General features: G+C 34.9%; 3 protein-coding genes across 5 annotated transcripts; 1 reads left to right on the top strand and 2 right to left on the bottom strand.

The window, feature by feature from the left end:
* Window positions 1–1,775: 1,775 nt before the first annotated feature.
* On the top strand, window positions 1,776–10,598 carry LOC129258526 (uncharacterized). Of its 3 annotated transcripts, none has more exons than XR_010293314.1 (8): window positions 1,800–1,889; window positions 2,599–2,726; window positions 3,429–3,493; window positions 3,780–3,817; window positions 4,563–4,642; window positions 5,514–5,576; window positions 6,165–6,379; window positions 6,496–10,598. XR_010293314.1 is itself a non-coding variant. In XM_054896786.2 (7 exons), the coding sequence occupies exons 1-7, from the start codon at window positions 1,820–1,822 to the stop codon at window positions 6,267–6,269; spliced, it is 549 nt and encodes a 182-aa protein (XP_054752761.1). In that variant the 5' UTR covers window positions 1,776–1,819; the 3' UTR covers window positions 6,270–10,598. The 3 variants fall into 3 exon arrangements, 1 of the variants encoding a protein (XP_054752761.1); XR_010293315.1 differs by having other exon boundaries at window positions 6,165–6,394; XM_054896786.2 differs by having other exon boundaries at window positions 1,776–1,889; window positions 6,165–10,598.
* Window positions 10,599–10,924: 326 nt separating this feature from the next.
* LOC129258527 (glutathione S-transferase alpha-4-like) lies at window positions 10,925–15,462 on the bottom strand. The gene is made up of 6 exons (XM_054896787.2): window positions 15,345–15,462; window positions 14,596–14,647; window positions 13,839–13,971; window positions 13,223–13,379; window positions 12,027–12,164; window positions 10,925–11,311 (listed from the first exon to the last, which is right to left on the bottom strand). Exons 1-6 carry the CDS (start codon window positions 15,432–15,434, stop codon window positions 11,183–11,185), a joined length of 699 nt encoding a protein of 232 aa, XP_054752762.2. The 5' UTR covers window positions 15,435–15,462; the 3' UTR covers window positions 10,925–11,182.
* Window positions 15,463–18,431: 2,969 nt separating this feature from the next.
* LOC129259130 (ATP synthase subunit O, mitochondrial-like) lies at window positions 18,432–24,802 on the bottom strand. Its single transcript, XM_054897415.2, has 7 exons — window positions 24,739–24,802; window positions 22,181–22,225; window positions 21,802–21,912; window positions 21,088–21,160; window positions 20,497–20,669; window positions 19,661–19,747; window positions 18,432–19,090 (listed from the first exon to the last, which is right to left on the bottom strand). Exons 1-7 carry the CDS (start codon window positions 24,763–24,765, stop codon window positions 18,977–18,979), a joined length of 630 nt encoding a protein of 209 aa, XP_054753390.1. The 5' UTR covers window positions 24,766–24,802; the 3' UTR covers window positions 18,432–18,976.
* Window positions 24,803–25,128: the final 326 nt, after the last annotated feature.

The raw sequence follows: 25,128 nt of genomic DNA, 5'->3' as shown, positions 1-25,128 counted from the left end.
GGTATTAGAGGTCCATGGGGTGTTGATCCCCGATCCCCTCAAGGTTTTCTCTTATCGATTAGTAAGGTTAAGAGGTGGAACGGGCGTTTGGAAAGATTGAAGAAATTTGTGATTCTAGAAATTAAGCCCTGCCCCCCCCCCCCTGCCAAGTACCCGGCCCTGAGCTGACTTATATTTTTATGACATTTTGATGTGTTTTTAAACGATGATGATGATGATGATGTTTGTTTGACCAGTGATGAAAGAAACTTTAATAGGAACTAGTGTCCTTTTGGCCATCTTCTGGCCATCGGTAAATGGGTCTTTAATTAATCTTCTATTTGTATATTCTTGTAGGCCTATTCCTTTTGCCAGAACTTTATTAATATTATTTGGGATACAATATGTCCCAATTGAGTTTAAGACCATTCTAGGAACATACTGTCAACATAATGTTTAACAATTTCCCATAATTTTTATATAATTGGCTATATAGACCAATATTGAAAATTTTTACTTTAATACATAGCTACCGAATCACGTCAGTCTTCCACAGGGGCGGCGGAATGTATTTTCGTTTGGGGAGCAAAGCCAAAAAAAAAAGTTAAGGACTGCATATTGTGACTCATGAATATGATACATATCTCACCAATCGAATAATGTGAGCGCGAAGTGCGAGCTGAAAATTTGTGATATCCGACCTGAACACTGGGCATTCTAAGCATTTTCTTTCTTTTTTTAATCGGGAACAGAATGCTCGAGTACGTACCTGTCCTTACTGATCCCCCCCCCCCCCTCGCGCGCGTTGCGGCTGCATGCCCCTGGTCTTCCATGATACTTTTACTTCTATATTGACCCAACAAGGCCAACATTACACTAAATATATCTGAAAATGATTATCTAATGCATTGAATCAATTGTCAATCCATTTTTGTTTATTCCGTTCTTGGCCGGACAAAGAACAAGTGGGAATATGACAACATCAGTTTGCTCATTGAATGATCACGAAGACATGCATAGAACTGTTTCACCGAACTAATACAAATCATTAAAATTTCATAAGTGGCTTCAGTTGTTAGGCATATTCCTATACGGTCTGATTTTGATGGAATCTTGCAGTGTTCTGTCTGTCTGATTTTTCTTTATCTGTTCAATATCATTTTCAGCCTGGAGTACCCCTTGATATTTTTGTTTGCGTTCTCAAAGTATTTCTTATGATTTTGAGAGACCAGCCTTATACAGGCATCGCATTTTAGTTGGCCCCTTTCTTCATTTCTAATTCTATTATTTTTTAATGCCTATTTCGCCCGAACAACAACAAATGCATATACTTTTGAAAATGTTAAATTCTTTGTTTTAGAACTGAAGTTTTTTTGGGGGTAATTATTACTCATTTGTTATTGGGCTCGTTATTTTAGTTTATATTTGTCTGCAGGCGTAGCTATTTTGATTTGTATATATATTTTTGTATTAATGTTGAAAATGGATATAGAAATGAAAATAAACGATTAAGCCAATTAAATTAAACCAAACAGTATATAAGTACGAATAAAATTAGGAAGAATTCTATATATCTCTTATTTTAATCCCGCTCCCGTATTCAATTAATTAATTTGATATGTCTCTCCTTCCAATTCCACCTCCCTGATTCGATGAAACCGATTTCATTATTTACGACTGAAAACCATTGAGTCCAAAAACCACTTATACACACATAACATAGGGGATATGTTTTACCATGGAGCTAATATAGCTCTATGGTTTCACAGTACCGGTACAGTCGCAACTAGATTGGTACCGGTGAACTGAGACACAGAGCAGCGCGATCCAAACATTAACTATGGCCACTGACAGGAAGGCATCTTCTCTCAACCGTGTTTGGGTCATCATACACCGCAATGATTTGTCATGTGAGTATTTTTTTCAACTCTCAATGTTATGTAGTGATTTTGAATTCTGTTGATGAAGTTTTGGAAGTGATTTTTGGTGAGATAAATGATGTAAGACGAGCCCAATTACTGACAGACGTCTGCAGTGTTGAGTAACATAATGTGGCCAGCCCCACGCGTTCAGTTTGATGTTGGCTGATGTCATCACATATTGAGTCATGTTGCTGAATTATGACAGTGAAATGCAATGCATTCTAGATATGTTGTGACTGTAATTTGAATTTGGCAGGGGTGGGGAAAATATTGGAGAGCAGATAATGAAATAGATCTAAATGAGATTGAAAAGGGGAAGGGCTAAAAAAAAAGGCAAAACCCACACACTAAAAATCGCTGATTCGCAGACAAAATCCCTCTCTGATGATTTAATTATGGAAGGCATGTTATTGACTCTATTGGTAGAACTGAAGACGTTAAAGGTCAAGTAATGAAGGAGAATTAGACTTTGCTTTTGCCTCTTTTCTTTTACACACATGCATGAGTCGTGACCAAAATGTTCAGTTCTTATTATCAATTATGGTACTTTAGGTTCAAACTGTGTTTCAGTTTCCTCATTTTACTGACATGCAATTCTGCTGAAATGTTGATTTTCAGCTTAAGCCAAGTCAAGTTACTACATGTAGTAACTTCAATATTTCTTTTTCACGACTTTTATACCTTTTTTTTTAAATAGCTGAGATAGAAGACAAATCAAAATCTGTTCCACGGTGTGTGATTTTACCTCAAGAGAGCCCCACCCCAGAGATTCAAGATATCTTCAGGGTTAGTCTGGCATTACAAGATGAAAACTTGGTTATGAAGGTAAGAAAGGTCCATCAGGCTTCAGATTATTAATCTCTTGCAAATTAAGTTGCAAATTTGTCATTCCACATCTCTTCAAAATAGGGAAATCATGATGAAAATTTTTCTTTGAAGGTAATAATAGAAAGTTCAAAAGGTTTCAGATTATTAAAGTGAAAATATCTTTTCAAAATTCAACTTTAATTCATGCATTTGTTACGTGCCTCTATAATGTATAGTGCATCCTGGGGCTGCATTAAGATGTGATGGTTAGACAATCTCTCAAAATACATTTATTTTAGAGGTATAATTGAGACTGAGAACAATGGATGCAGATTTCATAAGTGATTACATTTTTATGTGTAATAGTGTGAAGCAAGTTATTGGGATTTACTTGGAAGCCTTTGCTTTGAGAGAAATTAATATTTTTAAGTGGTGCAGATTTCTCTCAGTCTATTAATTTCTATTAATGTTTGAGAGCCATTCCAGTCTTTAATTGTAATTTTATTCAACAATTTTGTTCATCCTAGTGCTATCAATCATCTACATTATTTATAATAATTTGATTGATGTTTTTTTCTTTACATATTTGTAACAATTTTGGTTCATTAACGTTAATCTCAATCAATAGATTTCAATTAATTATGAACATGAGAGCATATGAGCGGACTCTTGGTGTGCCTTTAATAGTTTTTATAACAAGGCAAATTCTTATATTTACAGCTTCGTAACAACCGTGGTTCTCTCATCCCAATTAATGGATTCATCACACCAAATTCAAAGTTTCAGTGAGTATCTTACTTTTCATGTTTGTAAATTCATGTGCACCAAAAGAATACTTTGGGTTTACATCAATACAGATTATTGGAATTGCAGTACACATAACATGTGAAAATCAAAATTATTTACATGTAATCAAATATGATCTCTAGCTGGACAGTAATGCACTGTGTTATACAATTTCATTTGATTTTTTTATGTTAACAGTTTTTAAATATTTTTCATTTATCTGGAATGTGTGTTGGCACTATATTTCTTTCTAACATTTTCTATTTTTAACACTTTCTCCAACAGACCATATGTCCTTGAAGTCACAAGACGTTACCAGAATGGTATGTATGAATCTGATCTGATTTTATCTCTTTTTTATCATAAGTTAAATCTATAATTCATATCATTAGTAAATCTATTATTCATTTGAAGTGGTAGTGTGGTACGGTATATATCTGTGTACAGATCGTTATTTTAGCCTATTAATACCTCGGTCACATTCGCTCTACGGCGACCGTAGGCGAGTTGAAAACAGCAGTTTTAATTTTGTTTGTACCAGCTACATATAGGTGGAATGATATAAAATTAATAAAACGTCTGTTTTCGACTCACCGTTCGGCAGCCGTAGAGCAAATGTGACCAAGGTATAAGCCTATTTTCATTTCAAACTGGATTGTCTACATGTATGTCATCATAGCAGAATTTTCAATTATTCTATATTAATATGGAATAATTTGCAGTATTAATGTTATTGTATCATGTCCATGACGAGTAATACAAACTTCTTCCATCACATTACTTTTGCTGACAGTAAATTGGAAATTTTATGTGAAAGAAATTCAAAAATTAAATTGGAAATAATTATTGAGAAAAAGTGAATATAAGTTTCAAAAGCCTACTTATCCTCTAATAAATTATTAATATGCATGGAATTTTATTCAGAACTCTGTGGGTAAGTAATGTATGTAACAGTGAAAACATGAATGTGTGTCAGCCTTCAATGAGTGAATGCCTAATAAATAGTAAATTTTGAACAATTTACTATTTCAACACATCAGTATAATTTCTGTATTGTTTTCCAAACAGTTAAGCCCATGAAGCGATCAGTGAAGATAAATGGTTACAATGATATTATCAAGCAAAGGTTGCAGCAGATTGTTAAGAGAGTGAGTATCAAGTCCAAGGGCATTCCATAACTTTTAGTTTCATTGCTTTTCTTTTAATAGAGTTTTAACCCTTTTTTGTATAGTACTTTTCATTAATTAATTAATATGGGATTTTCAAGAGTACCATCTATTCAGCAAGTATGCAGTGAAGCAATTATTTTTATTAAAGGTCAAGTCCACCCCAGCAAAATGTTGATTTGAATAAATAGAGAAAAATCAAACTAGCTTAACACTGAAAATTTCATCAAAATCGGATGTGAAATTAGAAAGTTATGGCATTTTAAAGTTTCCCTTAATTTTCACAAAACAGTGATATGCACAACTCAGTGACATGCAAATGACTCAGTCGATGATGTCCATCACTCACTATTTCTTTTGTTTTTTTATTGTTTGAATCATACAATATTTCATTTTTTACAGATTTGACCATAGGGACCGACTTGACTGAATCATATAGTATTAAACAATGCTAATTCCACATGTTCAGGGAGGAATTAATCACTTGATAATGAGGAGAAAATTCGAATATTTCATATAATAAAATACAAAAGAAATAGTGAGTGGATGATGTCATCAGTCTCCTCATTCGCATACCAACCAGGATGTGCATATAACTGTTTTGTGAAACTAAGCGAAACTTTAAATGTCATAACTTTCTTATTTTACATCCGATTTGATGAAATTTTCAATGTTATGCTCGTTGGATTTTTCTCTTTTTATTCAAATCAATTTTGTGTTGGGGTGGACTTGTCCTTTAATGATTCTTGGTTTAATCTGCATTGTCTAGATGTTCAACTGCACCCCTTACCTAGCCATGCTTTTCTAGTTGAACTACCATCAACTAAATGTATCAATATATTTCTTTTTACAGATTGACAAGTTAGAGCAGGCTGTCCCTGAAATGAAAACTAAAAGGGAAGCCACCATTGCAAAGGTAATCCAGACTTTTATATTATCCTTATTAATATCTTTGTCATAGACTCAACAGAGTCTTTTCTCACAGTCTATAATAAATCTCAATGAAAAACAAAATGTAGTCAGTTTAATTTGATAAAGATTTTTAAGCTAATTTTATTTCCAAGTGCAAACTTTGAATATCTAGACTAGGTGTCAAGAATCCCTTGACTTCCAATCCCATCTAATCTGGTAACAGCTATCATTCATTGTCTTGTGTAATATATGACCAAGGAAGATTCAATCCAATGTGCTTTTAGTTAGTGACCACCTGTTGTTTAGAAGACGAATGGTGTTTTTCCCATGAATAGTTCCCCCCCCCCCCCCATTGAAACATTCATTAGGGAACCTTTCATACGTTTACAAGCAACTTGCTCTTTTTTATGTGGTCCAAGCCATATTTTTAATGTTGTAATAATGTGTGCTATGATTGTTGTGTATATATTTGTTGTGGTGATTAAATTAAAATAAATTGAAATTAATGGACAGTATTTAATGTACAGGTGTACCCTATCTGGTTCAACATTAATGAATGACTTTTATTTTATTTTCATTTCTATTTATGTAGGGTATGACTGATTTGAATGTAAAGATGACATTCCTCAACACACGGATGCATGAAGCAGAGTCCACGAAATGGCAAGGCATGTTTAAAAAACATCCCCTTTGGTAGGATACAATTCAGTTCATTCTCATTTCTTCTTACGTTCTGCTATTTAGTCAAATTCTTCTAATCGAAAAATACGAATTTCTCAATTAGAGGGGGATAATTTATCCTGGTTGGTGTTTCATAAAGCTGTTCGTAAGTTAAGAACGACTGGTGATCCTTTCTTGTAGTAAAAATGATATACACCATAATGTTCATTGGCAATGGTTTAGCACGTAAGAAGGTTCACCAGTCGTTCTTAAAGTCGCTCTCAACTTACAAACAGCTTTATGAAACGGCTCCTGGCACATGCGAGGATGAGTGATTCAAGATCTCTTCCAACTTTGTGGATAAAAGCAATGTACTAATGTGACTAAAATAGTTCAGATGACCACAGTAGGAAATCTAGGGGGTCAAAGAGGCATGTGCCCTGGCCCAACTTTCAGCAAGGCACAAAAAGGGATATTGAGGGAAATAAAACTGCAGTGTTGCAATGAGCAAACAAAGAAGTTACATTCCCTGAAATTGGAAGGGGGTATGATTTCAAGACTTTACCCCGGAGTTAAATATTAAAAGGGGTTTGTTTTCAGTGCTTGCCTAGGGCAAAGTTTTATGAGATATGCCGCTGGGACTTGTAACACTTTCTCCTTTTATCATTAAATTTTCTATATTTCCTTGTTCTTAATAAGAACACATTTGAAATATTTCACATAATAACATCTCACTATTCATAAGCATTCCTTTGATAGGATAATCAATAACACAAATTGGAAGGGGGTATGCTTTCAAGACTTTACCCCGGAGTTAAATACTGAAAGAGGTTTGTTTTCAGTGCTTACCCAGGCTAGAAAGTTTTATGAGATATGCTGCTGGGACTGGTTACAAATTCTCCTTTATCATTAAATTCTCTATATTTCCTTGTTCTTAATAAGAACATATTTGAAAAATTTCACACAATAATATTTCAATATTCAAAAGCATTCCTTTGATAGGATAATCAATAACACAGATGAAAACAATCTTCATAAGATAATTGTATTATACTAGTATGATCACATTTTTTATTTGACATGTACAATCGTAGTTATGTAGTATATTCTACAATTATTTCCTTTTCATGCAGTGAATAATGATATATGCTACTTAAACTCAACATTCTGCATTTTTTATTACCTTGACATAAAATTTTATTTAAAGAAGTACTACAACTGTACTTGGATGCTAAATATAAATGTTGAGATTGCTAGTGAATGCATACAAAATATGCAAATGTAATTAGGGGCAGCCATACAATGTGTTTATATTCAATAGAAGTAAAGATAGTTAAGAAGCCATACAAGGTGCATACCTCGCCCTGTACCAAAAGTTTGATTGCTAATTGCAATGGCCAACTAAGATCATATTTGCAATTGCATACACATTTTTTTCAAAACACTGACCTGGATTCATTAATAGTACTTTCATATAAGAGTAGCCATGCTAAAGCCGGGGGTAATAGTACGCAGTCATGTATTTACTTTGTATCAATTGTCAAATGAAATATTTCTCTGAGGAAGAAGAATATTATGAACCCAATCCTAATCTCATCCAGTATATATTGATGAAGCACATGTGAAGAAACATGAGAGTATTGATACTGTCCCTCTTAAGGCAGACATTTTTCCTTTTTTGGTTTTCACAGATAAATTATTTCTACTGTAACAAATTTGTGCATGACTTATGTATATGGCTGTCCATGTGAATAATTATAACATGAATTATGAATTGTAGGAACATTTTGTTTAGTAGTATTTTATGGTGCGTTTTTTACAATCCACAGTGGAATGTTGGCATTGATATAATATGGAGAAAATCATTAAACTCATCATAAAATCATATTCAATTGTTGCAGTTGGGTTTTTAAAGATTATGCTGTGACATGTAATCAGAAATAGAAATGTTAAACTTATACTTGGAGAAAGTACTAGACCATTTTGCTGCTGGATCAGTATTAATAGATTACTAGATTGCAATTTTGTAGGTAACTTTATTACATCAATGTACAACTCATTATTTATGATCCTATTAACAGATATTATGTATTTAACTGTGTAATCAGTCTTTGTTTCGTAGATCACAGTCTGTTCAGAAAAAATAATATAAAATTTATATGATATTGTTATGAATGTTTATAGTTCTACTTTAGTTATCAATGGACCAACTGTTCAGATTCTTTTAATCAATTGTTGACATTGAAAATTTCTGATTTTTAAAATTCTAATTTATTCAAATTTATTATTGCTAGACACATTTATTTAAAATGAAACAGAATAGTATGATTATTAATTTTAAAAATTACTTGTATTTTAGATTATTGTGGTGATTGTATTCTGTGTGTTTTACAAGAAACGGTTTTTGTACCACATCTTTATATATGTAGCATGTTTAAAGTGTCATTGAGTATTACATACATGTAGTCACTATCTTGCCAGGTTAGAATTAATCAGGGTAATAGACTATCTGACTATCATCATTGATATGTGCCAAGCAGAATGGTGTATCATGGATGAGTATACTTCAGTTTTGTGTCTACCTTGGATGGAATTCAATTCAGTATCTCTTTAAAAGTACTTGGATGAATTAAATAATCCTTTGTCAAACAATAAACATGTCATTATGACCACAATTCTGAAGACCTATTTCTTATTTTTTCTGTTTCCATTTAGAAATCTTTGTAAAGCCAAATGACAATATGTTTTTTATTCCTTGATTCATGACAGACCTATAAAGAAAACATATAACATGTGTAGGCTACCACCCATCTGGCACATTACATAATCTGTATTATCCATGGTCATGTGACATGAAACACCATACCAGTTCCTTGTCACAGTTTTTCTCACATATGATCATAAATTATCTTAGATCTCAATTATCACTGTTTCAAGTCACTTTAAGAATGATGCACAAAATAGGCTAATACACAGCTTTGTAGGACACATGAGTTGTATTATGTTGGCAGATTTGTTCCAATTTTAGTGTAGTTTTGCTTGTACATGCAATATTGTGGGTTGTGTATTTTTATATACAGCTTGTCCATGCATTGTAAGTCCAAAGAGTGTTAATTATTTGAATAGAGTGTTTGTCTATCAGTTTATTGTTGTTTTCCTGAATTATTTTATTTGTTCCCTTTATTCAACTTTTTTTTTTTTCATGCCTTGACTATATGCCCCATTTTAGGATATATCATACCATGATTACACAGAAATAGATGCTTATATTGCTGTAGTCGTCATTTCATGAACTACATCAGTATGTCATCATTGGAATAATTAATTTGTTGGGGGATGTTTGGATCCCACAGGTCTGCCTGTGATTTTTTTATTCACAGGCAGATTTCATATCTGTTGCTGTGGTATATTTGGAGAAAAATGAATATCTTATATATTACATCATTCTGTATGTCATGATAAAAATTTGCATTCAGTGATATTGATAGTGAAATTCTGGGTTTGACTGTCACTACAGTATACAGTCAGTGATGACACAGTAATGACAAGCTCCTTGAAATGATGTTTATCATGAAAACAACTGTTTTAAGCTACTTTCAATTGTTGATCTGATTGGCTGAGATATGTTGTGGATTAGTGGGCTTTAAACCAAAGGTCCTGTGTTCAAATCCAAGCACAGCAATAATGGCCTTTGGCTAGTCATTTGTCTATGTTTGCCACTCTCCACCCAGGTGTAAATGAATATGTACCAGAAAAATGGCATGGATAACAATGTCTAAGCGTAATGTCAAACAGCATCCAAACACAGCAGATACAGGCACTGTACAAGTGTCCATTCTTGTTATTAAATTATTATTGTCATCTAAAGGCCTGGTCCCACTGGCCGACAGACACAAAACGTATTCATAACGGATACAGCGGACAAGCAAAATTTCAGGGTGGCTCCATCCGTCTTTATCCGCTCCAGACAATGGACAAAATGGGCGAACAATGAAATCACAGTGGACGGATGCTCGATGGATATAGAGCGTATGAAACACGTACGCAAAGAGTTCACAACGGATACATAACGTTTTCCAATGGATTGCAAAATTCTTTTCCGTTTTACATCCTCTCTGCATCCGTAAGTGCTGTGGGACCAAGCCTTAAACTAAAGTCATAAACAAGTAAAGTGTCATGAATCACTCACCAGAATACTTCTTTCTTGCAAAGAAGTAAAGAGTTATCATGGTTATACATGTACTTGCCCTCTTTAAGAAGAGTAGATATAAATACAATTACATGATATGTTTGTTATACATTTATATATTTATTGTAGAAAATACTTGTTGTTCACGATGTGAATAAACATAGTTATATGTTAGAACATGTGTCGTTTTGTAATAGTTTGTCGTCTCTCAGTTTTGTGTTTACTTGGACATTAAGTAAAATTGTGATGGAATTTTAAGGGAGTGTTTATAGAGTGGCTGAATGAGATTGTATTTGTATGATACATGTATATGATAATGCTGATATTGGTGGTGGTGGTGGTGGTGGCGTTGATGATGGTGGCGATAACTAAAATGATAGTAATGATAGAGATAATGATCAGGAAGAAGACAATAATGATAATGATGCCTCCTCAGTGATACACTTGTTCAGATATATCTGTAGATAATCATCAATATCATACATTCTAGAACACTATACATGTAATTGAATTGAATTGAATTTATTACCAAATATCACTGTCAGGTACAATTACATGGAATAGTACATCACATATAAACAAAACATTTGGTATTGGAGCTAGCAGAATAGCAAGATGCTAATCCAGGTTAGCCCCAAATTATGATACAATTTATAATAATTGCATGCAAATCTTATGACATTTTTTTATCTCTCATCTATTAAGAATTTGTATATCTTTTACGGTCAACTCAGCTTCGGTGTACTTCAAACATTGGAATTTTAATTTCCTGTCAGGTTGAGTACATCACAGCAATGTTTGGCATATTCTGGGTATGGCAGCGGCTTTCGACGAGGACTGGCCAGGTATTCCTTAATGCCAGACTGCTGGGAGAAATGGTCAATAAAGGCCTACAGAATACAGATAAAAATGAAAATCAGAGCGTTTTGATAAGAATGTCTAAAGCAGGGGATAATGCAGAAGTTTCAATATAAAAGAAAACATACCGTAATTAAAAAGTTTCTTTTGAAGCATCTATTGCAAGACATTCAAAATTAATTAAACATATTCAGTATAGCCTACATTTTATTTGAAGTGCACTGTAATTTGGAATTATAATTTGAAGTTATGTATTGTTATTTTTAAAATAATGATCTTTTAGGAAACAAAAGGCCCTACTCGGGGGTTTTATTTCCCCCCTAGCGGGGGAAAAACTTTTTTTTTTCTTGATTCAGTGATTTTTTATTTTGTTTTTTTTGGGGGGCGTGTTGGCAAGACAACTACAGCATTATCGAGGAAAAAAAAGCTTGCAAGCGAAAGGAGGGGGTTAATAGGGATCCAGGAGCGGAGGCCAACGAGCGTTACATCTTAAAGTAAAATTGTTTTATCCTCTAGGGGTGCCCCCGCCAGCCTCCGACCCATGCACCGCTACCTCGATCAGTATATGATTATCTGGGACCTGTTGCATAAACCTTTTAACATTAAAAACAATCTGGCAAAGAAGCAAAAACTCTGGCAAACAAAACTATGCCATTGACACTTAACACATTGAAAAACTATCTGGCAAACAAATTACCAGAGTTTTTCTTTCATGCAACAGGCCCCAGACTTGAAGAGTGTACTCACCGAGCATCGAGGAAAGTTCTCAAGATCTGGTTTAAGCTTTGGATCTTCGTGAAGATAGCAAAGAGCATCAAACAACGTGATATCAGCCATGGTCATTGAATCCCCAACCAGAAAGCCAGATGTACTTTCATCTAAAAGCTAATGATTGGAGTAAGTGACGAGATCGATAGAATTTATACATCTATGAGGGGAAAAAATCACCACTTCCGTTAAAACTCGTCTCGTCTCTTGTCTTTTCATTTGTGTTTAAGATAGACAGTCGATATCAAACTAAAAGTTGTCATTTGAAGAGATGAAACAATTAAATCACAGTTTCAAGGAGCGTCAAATTTAATAACTTTTTTAAAAAAAGATTAAATCTTTCATGAATAGGAAAAGATTATTGTCTTTAGTATTTTTAGTAACATTGGCTCTAAATATCCGTCTCAAATATGCTTGGGCCTTTTTCTCTCTCCTACGTGTATTTCTCTATCCCTCTATCCAGCTATGAAAGTCATGATACTTCCAAAATGAAACCCCTCCAATCCCCCTCTCTTCCTTTCCCAACCCCTCTCAGAGCCCCCTATCCCTCTCATTCTCTCACTCTCTTTTAAAGGACAAGTCCACCCCAACAAAAAGTTGGATTTGAATAAAAAGAGAAAAATAAAAAAAGCACAACACTGAAAATTTCATCAAAATCGGATGTAAAATAAGAAAGTTATGATATTTTTAAATTTTGCTTAATTTCACAAAATAGTTATATGTACATCCCGGTCGGTATGCAAATGAGGAAACTGATGACATCACTCACTCACTATTTCCTTTGTATTTTATTATATGAAATATGAAATATTCTAATTTTCTACCCATTGTCCTGTGAAACAAAGTTTTATTTCTCCCTGAACTACCATTGTTTAACATTTTATGGATCAGTCAAATTGGTCCTTATTGTCAAATCTGTAAAAATTGAAATATTGTATAATTCAAAAAATAAAAAACAAAAAAAATAGTGAGTTAGGGACATCATCGATTCTCTCATTTGCATGTGACTAAATTGTGCATATAACTATTTTGTGAAAAATAAGCGAAACTTTAAAATGTCATAACTTTCTTATTTTACATCCGATTTTGATGAAATTTTCAGCATTGTGCTTGCCTGATTTTTCTCTATTGATTCAAACCAACATTTTTCTGAGGTGGACTTGACCTTTAAGTACCTTTTCAAAGACTGGTAGATACCGTTCTCTGCACCCCTTGACGCCCTTCTCACGTGCTTCATCAGCGGCTTCCTTTGATGTTATTACCTCGATAAACGCTGGTGACATCAGGTTTGGGAATTCCATGTCTTTTGCCCCCATCGACAGCATGTCTACTCTGTAGCACAAATTTCGCCAAAAAAAACCAGAGCATTGATTATAGGGAATCATGTCTAAAATTTATAGACACATTCGATCTTCTCAACGAAAATTTATCAGTCATATAATATACATTTCTTCCACAAAATAGGATCATGGAATTGGATATGCGACGAAAGTTGCACAACAAAAATAATTTTGTATGTGTTCACAAAAAAAACTATAACGTAACGTCCGGGTGTCAAAATGTATATTACTCTAAATCAGACTTTTATAGAAATTTCAGTCTTTCGCTTATTTAATTTTGATAGTTTTTCATCCTAGCTTCAGGTTGGGGTACCCTTCAAATATCATTTGGCGATCCTTGTGCATATAGATGAGTAAAAAATAATAATAATCTGTGCATTTAGCAGACCTTAAGTCCTAAGACATTAAATATTTCTCACTTACTCTCTGAATGATGAAAATACATACTAACCGTGTTTTTTCTTCGTTTGTTTTTCCCTCTAAGTTTCCCTCCCTACATGCGTATCTGAGAATGGCTTCACCACCGATCAAGCACTGACCGTTTACCTCAAGCAGTGGAACCTGTTTGAACATCAACTTTCCATCTAAAAAAAAATGAAACAATACCATAGTGGCATAGTTCTCTTGAATTTACTTCGATCTGTGGTAACTTGCCATTTTTTTAACTACCATACTCTCATAGTAAATGCTTTTGTGATAGTTACTATAAATATGGATAAAATAAACCTCAATTTACTTCATTGCTTCTGTGCAGTTCAAAAGACTAGGTTCCTATGTAATACAAGGGATGATAATATCTTCTAATCAATTCAAAGTTTTCAATGATAAATTAAGTATATAATTGCAAAGTTTCCAAAATGTTTCAGTGCATGGTTTCTCTAGTAATTACTAACGAAACGAAAGTCACCATTTTAAATAATGAAACTGCATGTATCCAGAAATACAGACCCTTGCGACTTGCTTCTTGGTGGGTATATTCGATGTATATGTCATGTTCAACGAAAATAAAGAAGAGTTATGGGCCACTGAACTAGGGAGGGCGGGGTCTTCACCCTCACCCACCCCCACACACTTTTTTCAATAAACGCCGCGTGTACACGAAAAAAAAATACAATCTGGTTATTCTATTTCATGATTAGCCCCCCCCCCCCCCCCTCCATTTTTCTTCGTTTTGGTCTGTTTTGTATTATCAGCACTTTCTTGTCTACCTTGTATCAACTGCAATAACTGATCTCTCGATTCGAGGTAAACGTCTTCATACTGAAAATAAAATACATGCAGATCAAAAAGTGAAAACAATGATATGACATTTAAAGTGAGAGTATTAACAAATTGCATACAAACATCAAAATGGCGATGACTGCACCTTTAGTGTACTACTGGCAATTTTAAGTATTTTGATTTACTATAATTATAATATGTGGGGGAAATGGGACCTGATGCAACTATCCCTTTTCATTTTTTTTTAATTCAAAACGCTTCCAGTGCGCACTCCACCACAAGTGTCAGATGACAGATTTATTTATTGGCCTCTAGCCCTTTCGTCTGCCTTGATGATGAACGCACTCCCATAACAGTAAGGTACCACTCACTTCACTTTTTTTGCACTAACTTGCAAAAAGTGAAACCCATACCGTTGTCTTCTAGATAAATTTAGTCATGCATGACAACGGGGGTACGAAAGGTATCAGAGAGAAGCTTGGGGGTTTCTATTTTGGATTATGGTAGCCTCATTGAATTAGAAAAATAAGAACTTTACCCCCCTCCCCCCCCCCCCCCCCCCCCATCCTTGAATATTGCAGTTTTGAGATTGAAGGGAAAAGACTGACCAGTTTCGTATCCATTCAGAAATAAAACACCGACTTGGGGTGTCAAACAATGAATGTATAAAAACTCTGTAAATATCGCTTTGGTGATTGGTGTTTATCTTGAGTCCTAGTCCTGTCCCCATACTTACTTGGATTCCCGATGCTGAAAAAGCCAGTCGAATGGGTTCAGCTAACCCCCGACCTGCGAAATATGTTAGACGAGGTTTGCCTTCTGCCATCTTGAATTCTGAAAATGCCGGCCCTCTGGCCTCTGATCACTATATATCAATATTACAATCAGTCAGGGGACATGATGAAATTGTTAGACTTTGGAATTGTAAAGCATTACAGACGCATACTATTTGGCTTCGTTCTAGTGAATAAAATAGTCAATATTTATTTTAAAAGGTCAAGTCCACCCCAGAAAAATGATGATTTGAATGAATAGAGAAAAATCAAACTAGCAAAACGCTAAAAAAATCATCAAAATCGGATGTAAAATAAGAAAGTTATGACATTTAAAAGTTTCGCTTATTTTTCACAAAACAGTTATATACACATCTCAGTGATGATGTCCATCACTCACTATTTCTTTTGTTTTTTATTGTTTGAATTATAAAATATTTCATTTTTTTACAGATTTGACAATAAGAAACAACTTGACTGAACCATTAAGTATTAGAACAATGCTAATTCCACGTGTTCAGAGAGGAATTTATCTTTGTTTCACTTGACAATGAGGAGAAAATTTGAATATTTCATATAATGAAATACAACAGAAATAGTGAGTGGATGACGTCATCAGTCTTTCATTTGCATACCGACCAGGATGTGCATATAACTGTTTTGTGAAATTAAGCAAAACTTTCAAATGCCATAACTTTCTTATTTTACATCCGATTTTGATGAAATTTTCAGTGTTATGCTTGTTGGCTTGTTGGAATTTTCTCTTTTTATTCAAATCAACTAATGGTTGGGGTGGACTTGTCCTTTAACTGTCTTTTAATCCCTCTCCTCTCTTTCTCTCCCCACCCCTCTCTCATTTTTTCTCTTCCCTCTCTCTACTCCTCTTCCCCTTCCTTTCTCCTTCCCTTGCCACTCTCATATTTCCTTAATTTCTACATTTCGATGAGCCCCCCCCCCCCCCGTAATCATCATCTTTAAAGGGGAAGTTCGTCCTGAGGAAAAAAAATGTAAAATTAGCAGAAAAAAATAATAAAAAATATTGGTGAAGGTTTAAGGAAAATATGTTAAAGATTAAGAAAGTTATTAGAATTTTTCAGTTGTGGATTTGTGACGTCATAAACGAGCAGCTGCCCCATATATCATGTAATATAAAATACATTAATTTATTTTTTTTAATGGTTCGTGATGACCTATTTTTGTTTTCTATTCATGATCGGATGTGAAATAATTCGTCTTTTGATATACAAAAGGTACAGTAACATTTTTACTTTTTTGAGAAAATGACTTTTCATGGACTCTTTACCATTCGCTATGTAGGAATGCTGCTCGCATATGACATCACAAATCAAATAATTAAAATTCTAATAACTTTTTAATTCTTTTATGGATTTTTCTCAAAGCATTGGCAATATTTTTTATGATTTTTTCTGCTATTTTTACGATGAACTTTTTGTCAGAGTGAAATGTGTGTCAATTTGACTTTAAAATGTGTTCAGATTGTTTATATACACATCTAAACGATGACAAGCTTTCAATATGTTCAAACTGATTAACCCCCAGTCTAAGTATGTCTCATGAAAAATTGTTATCTTGATAAAAAATTGATTTTTCACTGTCTCTTTGTCTTTGGGCGTGTTGCATGAAATTGTATAGAAATATATATTTCTCTTTCCTTTGTGCATTCAGCAATGCAGAGCAGATATGGCACATTAAAATCACATTTACTTTCGTTAGTTACTTTTATCATTTTCACAAAAGGAAGACAGTGTCATTAGTATCATTGGGCATTAATTGAGCCAGATCTAACCCCCCCCCCAAAAAAAAAAAAAAAAAAAAAAAAATCTGATAAGACTTAGTAAAATTGTAAAGATTTGCATTATTTCACTTAAAAAGTGAAAGTAATGCAATTGTCCCTTTCTGTAACATTATTGATTCAACTTTGTGAGAAATCCACCTTTAAACCTATAATTTAACTATTTTACTGGGCAATAGATTATTCTGATTGTGTACAGGCTGCATAACTGATAAGGGGCCCCGTTTCATAAAGGACTTGCAACCGTTGTAACTTTGTCATTATGGCAACTACCATGGTAACAGGGCTCAGCAGCCAATCAGAATCAAGGTTGCCATGGTAGTTGCCATAATGGCAAAGTTACGACAGTTGTAAATCTTTATGAAACGGGCCCCTGATGATGTTTAATTTGATGCCAATGCTCCCACCTTCAAATACATTCCTTTGCGAAAGAAGGGAAATTGCCAATTCGTCTATTGCTAACTCGTCCACTCATCACATGGTCTACCTTCTTTTAGTCTAATGCCATTCCGTCCATCAACATTTCGTCTAACAACCATTTGGGCCAATAATCACTTATTCTAATCCCCAGTTCGTCCATGACCATTTCGTCTCATAACCAGTTGGTCTAATATCCATTTAATTTTCATTCATGTTGCACAATTAACACTTAGTCCAATTAGACCAAATAGTATATGGACTAAATTGGCCATTGAACCAACTGGTTATTAGACGAAATGGTGAGTGGAAAAAATGGCAATTAGACCATGTGGATAGTGGACGAACTGATGGTAGACCAAATGATAGTAAACGAGTTGGTAATTGGACGAATTGGCATTAGACCAAATGAAAATAAACCAAGAAAACCAGGGTCATTCAAAAAAGTAATTAACTCAACTCCCCCTATCAGTTGACCCCCAGCCTCTGACAAACCCATGCAAGAATGAATACAAATAGACAAGGCACACACTGCACCTGTTCTCCGTGCTCAGCAAATCCCAATCCCAAAATATAAAAGCACAGCACAAATAAGTGTTGTATGGATTTAACAAACTTGTTTGCATGTAAAACATCAGGAGCCACCAAGCATGAATGCAGTTATTGTCCTGACAAAAATGTCATAGAGACTGTGCAAGACTTTGATTGAGGCTATGGGTCAAAAGATGGTCATAACAAAGGATTGTAACATTTTTCTGAGAATTATCCTACACTGAAAATCCTTTAAAGGCCAACAAAATCAGACATTGATATTGACACGTTAAATTTTCATTGTATTTATTACATTCTCTATTCAAAGATACACAAATATATGGTCAAATTCCAGCAAAGTTCTTTGAAAATTCCACATTACATCAGAGTGGCAAAGTGTTTTCAATGGCATAAATACATCTCAAATAACACCCATAGTGATCAGCGAGGGATAATTAAAAAGAAGTTTGTATGTGAATACATACTCATGAGTTATACATGTATAGTATACATGGATCTTCTGGGTTTGAACAAGTATCTTTCCTGTAAGATATACATGGATCTCTTGGTTTAAACAAATATTTTTCTTATTGATAATAATCCATGTGACTTGGAACTGGGTGATTTAAAGAATAGGTTTCAAGTAAATTTATCATACCAAGGATGTACATATGACCACATCCAACAGGTCCCAATTTGCTCTGAGTTTCCCATTTATCCATGGAGTACAACTTCTGCCCCAAGCAAAGTCACCCCCACATTGTGTAACTGGAATACACACTTCATCACTATAAATTCTCTAATATTCATTTACAAGGGTTCAAAGGTCAAAGGTTATGCTGCTTCCTTGATGAGGTTTGTGAGGTTCCTGACCTTTGATGCGGTAGACATGTCAACGTACTTATCGCCGACCTCCACGATCATACCTCCGATCAGTGCTGGGTCAACCTGGGAACGAAAGAAAATAAAGATGAACAGACATGAAACATTGAAGTTCAGCAAGAGTGTTCAGCAGCATTAGTGTGAGGCATAATATGACTAGCTGCCCCAGTTCCAGAATCCATATAGTCCACAGTAGAATTGGATCAATGCTAGAATTCAATTTGAGAGTGTACTTGGTTTTTTTCACATATGTGTTATCTCACACATAAAGGTGTAATGTTGAGCTAAATTAAGGAACAATCTGAAAATGGGAAAAGACAATTTAGAAAAGATGACAGGATAAATACATTGAGACTGGGGTAATGTAAAAAAGTTCTACAAAGTGGAGTACAAATGAAAATTATGAATTAATCAAGCTACTCATTGTGGTACTACGACTAGAATGTAAACTCTATTCCTAAAGGTACATATGGTTGAATCTGCCTCAGCCAAACCTCTCGGGACTAAAAAATCTTGATTGAGGCAAAATTCAACTAAGGGACATGTAACACATTCTGAGCATAATCTGGTCAGAAAAACTGCTTTGACTTAGGCAATTGTAAGACTTATGGAAGGTCAACTTAATATAGAACTTACATTGAGGTTGAGCTGCAATGATTCACCCTTCTTGACAAAAGCCTTGAGAGCTTCTTGAACCTGCTTCTGTTGACTAGAATCCAAAGCCTGCAATGTATAGGGAAGATATATTTACAAATCATTTAACTCATTGAGCCTATGAAATATGATAGTGTTATGACTGAGTTGACTTGAATTTAAAGCGTTTAAGCCTGCAATGAATAGGGATGGTATATTCACAAATCGATTAACTTATTGAGCCTATGAAATACAGTGGGTGTTAGGGCTGTGTTGACTTGAATCAAAAGCGTTTAAGCCTGCATTGAATATAAGATATATTCACCAATCAATTAACTCATTGGGTCTATAAAATATCATAGTGGGTGACTTAAAAGACTAGAATGAAATGAGAATTAGGAGTGATACAGCAAACCAGTAGCCTTGTACAGCAACACCTCAGTCCTCAACTACTCAAACCTGGTCAGGTTCTTAAACCACAATGCAACATTCTGAGCAGAGTAGTCTTGTCATATAGACCCACTTGAATGATAACACACTAATTCACCACTCAATATATTCAAACACATACTTTTACCTTCAAAACAATGAAGTTCCCCCTTTAAAAAATCTCTGTATTATTAATGATCATCTTAATGTGTATATTCCAAGACTAGTTATCTGCTACTCAGAACATACTGCGCATGCTCAAGAACTTACCCCAAAATCACCAGGTTCGTATAGGTATGAATGCGTAACAGAATTACTGGTTATTTTGAGGCCTAAATAAGTTCTCGTAAATTTACGGGTATTTTGGTGATGGAATCAGAATAAGACCATCCGACACTTTGATTACTAACCTTTGCCGTAGTGACATTGCACACAATCTCTCCTCTGTGTGCAGCCATGATCTTTCTCCAAGCAACAAAGATAACCTTCACCTTGTTAAGACGTCCATTCTCTGCTAACATGCTGAAGAAGTTTACTGTGGAATCAGACATCTTCTCTCCCTTCAGTACATCAGATATTACACCTACAAAAGACAAACAAAAAACTATCTTTAGTTTCCCCGAAAAAAATCTTTAAGCACTAACTTCAACAAAGCAGATTCTGGATGAATCAACCTTCTCAATGTCGCAATTTTTCAGATCAGCTTGAGCAAAGAATGTGTTAGTTAAGTCTCCAAAGTTGAATTTGGCCTAAGTCACCATATTTCTGTAGTCACAAGAAATTTGACTACTTATGGCATTCTCACATTATCTTTACTCACATGTATCTTTACTTGAAATGCAAGTATTTTTCAGGGCTCTTTTTTAACATTTCTGGAAATTGCTCTGAACCTGTCTATTAATTGACCTTCTTTTCAAAGAGTTTCTCAATAAATCATGGTTGACTGAAACTATGTTAGTTTAGTTTTAAGTCACTTCAAGCTTAATATAACACAGACTTACTGATTTTAGCCTTCTTGTTGATTGTGGGGTTGGTCATGAAGTCTGACATAGCGGCACTCTTCTTCATTAGTGACTAAGAGTATCAAACAAACACAAAGGAATAGGTGTTAATGCTTACATTAATAAAGAGATTACATTTTAAATACATTTACATGTAGGTCATGTTAAACAAACCATACCCAGTATCCTACATAAGCTGGCTTTCAAATGGTTGAATAATTATCCAAGTCAAAGCATTCCCATCAGACCAATTAAAAAACAGTTAAAAGCTGTTGAAATTCTTCAATCGCATTGGCTGATAATAAACTGTGCATTTGTTATCAAATCTTTATGAAATGGGATCCAGAATATGCCCAATACATGTACATGTATGTAGTATTTAGAGTTGCACAAGTTAAACAAATTTCTGTGATCCAATCAAGTGTGATTCAACTTGGGCAGATTCACCTGTATTTTCATCCAATTCTTTTATTCATATACCAACAAACCACCCACTCATGTATATCAAAACATGTATCCCTTCCCCTCCCTTTCAAAAATAATTTAAAAATAAATAAACTCTAAATAAAGTAAATAATGAGATAAATCTGATTACATATTAGATAGATATGAAGTCACCTTCGCACATGTATGTGAAATTTTGATAGAATTGGGTTTTCATACATTACGAATAAAAAAAGAAATCTGTAAAGAAATAAGTTTGGAATGACATACCTCAACATTGCCTAAATCTTTATCTACTTGGTCGAGGGCTTTCTGTTTGCTCGCTGCCGAATAGAGAGCTGTAGCATAGCGACCACCAAAGCCATACACCTGGATGGGTGGCTGTAGGAGTAATGAAAGAAAATATCCATGTTGATGCAATCACACAGATTAATAATATATATCTAGGGGAATAATTTGACTTCTCAAATTTGATTGGCAATTCAGGCCGACTGGGAAGTAAATGTGTTTCAACAAAGTTCTGTATGTACAGTCCTATGTAACAACCTATCTGAATCTATCTGAAGTGTATCACAAACTATGTCATCATGAATTCTGATAATTTTTTTTTTAATAGAAGGAGAGATACCATAAGTCTCAATGAACTTACCTTCACCATTTGAGCACCCACTGATGAAGTGCTGAAATGACGAACCTGCAAAACATAAGAAGAGATACCACTATTATTGTATTTTGACAAAAATCAGTATTTTTACCGTGTAAGATAAATATGCAGACCTGCCAACCTCTGGGAATGAAAAACTGTATTCTGTGATTTAAAAAAAAATGTATTTTTCCCAAAAAAAGTGTATTTCATAATAAAATGCTTGGCGCACTCGCTCATCGCGGCGCTCAAGCTGCATGCAAGCTAAAATGCGCACTGCTCTTGCAGATGAAAAAAACAAACATTAAACATGTGTATATTTTCACCCTGGTTTTAACAAAATGATTGAAAAAAAAGTTACCTGAAATTTCATTGATCTAATAACCATATTTGTGTTCGTTTTATGAAATAGAGACATAGAGACATTATTTTTCTCAATAAATTACGATCTAGTAAAAAAAAAAATGTATTTTTCAAAGAAAAAACGTACTGCCGTATTTTGGTTGCAAAAACGTACTAAATACAGCTAAAACGTACTGGTTGGCAGGTCTGAGGAATCCATGCACCAAAACTGGACTTTGGATCAAACAATAATTTCTTAAACATTTCATAATTAATTAATTTGAAATTTCTTATATTCTAATAAATACATACAAATAGTATGCTGAAAACCTCATCATATATTTCAAAACACCAAATAATAGGATGTAGGTCTATGGATTTTTTAGATCCATGATCAATGTTATTTTGAGATTTAGAAAGAAATGGTGCATATGTCATGGATGACTGAGCTGTGCACTATTCAATATGATACAGTTAACTTTATTTTGAGCCCTGCGCATCAAATGGCAGAAAACTGAAGGGGAAATCATTTTCAAGTGTGTTCTATAATCCACAATCCTAAACTAGATCACCAGCGTCTGCAGGAATTTTGTTGGACACAACTATGACAACCAGTGGCAGTGCAAAAGCCTACCAGCACCCATCGATAATGTGAGTGCAAATTTGTTTGTACCAATGGCATAATCAAGGTGTGGAAAACCACTTCCCATCAGCAGATGGTAAAATTAAACTTGCAAAAATACAATAATCTGTCTGCATGTTTTGGCAATATGATTATTGATATCTAAATTTTTCTTTGTGAAATGATAAACCAAAAGTTAGTGAGCACTGAGCAGCAAGAAAAATTTGACGATGGTTGCACCATACTCCATAGTCATGTCATGCAATATCAATGGGCCAAATCACTCAGGCAGACAATCAAAACACAGCATGGTTCAATTGTCTGGCTGGTGATCGCCCAAAGGATTGCGCAATTGTTTTTTACACTTTTTCTTTCCTAATGTTTAAATGACAAAGTTGTTATCAAGAATTGATGATTGGTCATATTTTCAAGATATAATGGATCTTGGAGTGAAATGTAAACATACACTTTTTCTTTTTGTTTCATTCAAAAATTAAAGTTATGAAGAGGAAAATTAGACACAGCAAGCTCCATCGCATTTAGCAGTGGGCTCATCCAGTTATAAAAGCTAAGGGGCCATTCCACTACGCCGATCTTGCTAGGATTTGGCAACCTTAACCTGCGCATCGGATACATCGTACGATCACAGGGAAAATGGCTTCCAGGGAGGCAGGGAAAAATACTTTGCAAGAACAGAAGCAGGAGCTGAATTACGTCCATGTGCCACTAATGTGTCTGCAAAGACTAGGTCACACTCATCCCATTCGCACAACTGCCCAGCGTGCCATTTACGCACGCGCACTTCCCGCTTTCCCCACCATTCAAATTTGCGTTTTCTCATCGGGAAGATTGGCATGAAATTCAAAATTTCATGTATCATGCCGATGACGTTGAGATCGAGGTAGATCGTTCCAATCGCGATATTTGGAAAAGCGATAGGCATATTTTATTGACTTGAAATGTGACCGAGAGACTAGACTTACAATGTGTAGATTTTCGTTTACTAGATAAATATTTGCGAACAATTCGCTTGAAGTCGGCCAGTTTGAAACTGCATTAGGTTTAACGTGAATCGGCAAATATCAACAGAGGAAGCTGCAACGCAAAGCATGATTATATGATAGGATCAAAAAGGGGGCAGAGACCGCAGTGCGCATTTGCATGCGCTGAGCTAGCGAGCTTGCCCCTTTTTCGATCCCGTGATGCATTGCGGTTTTAATAATAGCGATTCTGTGTTAGCGCCGATCAATAAACTTTCATTCACATCTGGATTCTACCCCGTCGTTGGGCGCCGATATACTGATCAGATTTTTCTGCTCTGCGAGCCTGCCGTGTGCATGCAGCTTGCAAACAGTGCTGCACTCATCTGGCCATGCCACTGCACAGGCGCAGGCACAGCAACACTGCACTGGCACTGGAGACGGAGTCGGAGTTCCACTCGCCGCACACAGACAACCCATCACGCCTTACTGTTCATATGATACACACTCATTTGCATTGGGAAATACATCAATATCTACAAAAATTAATGCTTAATCGTTTACTTCCAAAATTAGCTCAAAAATTACATCAATAAATGTCGAAAATAATCGTATCTTACCAAAGGTAGACATCTCCTGGCGGCCATGATGAATATTTTACTGGACAGCGCATACGCGAAAGAGGGCAGTGCATTACATAAAAAAAAATGAGCTGATGATCGATTGAGCAGAGATTGCCATTTTTTTTTTTTTTGAATAGGCATACCGTATAATATCTATAACCCTGTGCAAAAAGGAATTTCGCAACCACTTGCGGATCCACAGCCGGCCCGTGCCGGCCCGTGCCTCCCCCCCCCCCCATTTGAGAGCCATAATCAAAATTTGATACCGCTTTACCCAAGTGTGCCCCCCCCCCCCCTCATTCGAAAGTGAGGCCCATTTTTTTTTGCTTTTTTTTTGCTTTTCAACTTTTCCGCGGACGAAATTACCTCCGATTTTAGGTGAAAACA

This window comes from Lytechinus pictus, chromosome 4, assembly GCF_037042905.1.
Source record: "Lytechinus pictus isolate F3 Inbred chromosome 4, Lp3.0, whole genome shotgun sequence".
Classification (NCBI taxonomy): domain Eukaryota; kingdom Metazoa; phylum Echinodermata; class Echinoidea; order Temnopleuroida; family Toxopneustidae; genus Lytechinus; species Lytechinus pictus.
This window is presented reverse-complemented; position numbering and strand designations above follow the sequence as displayed.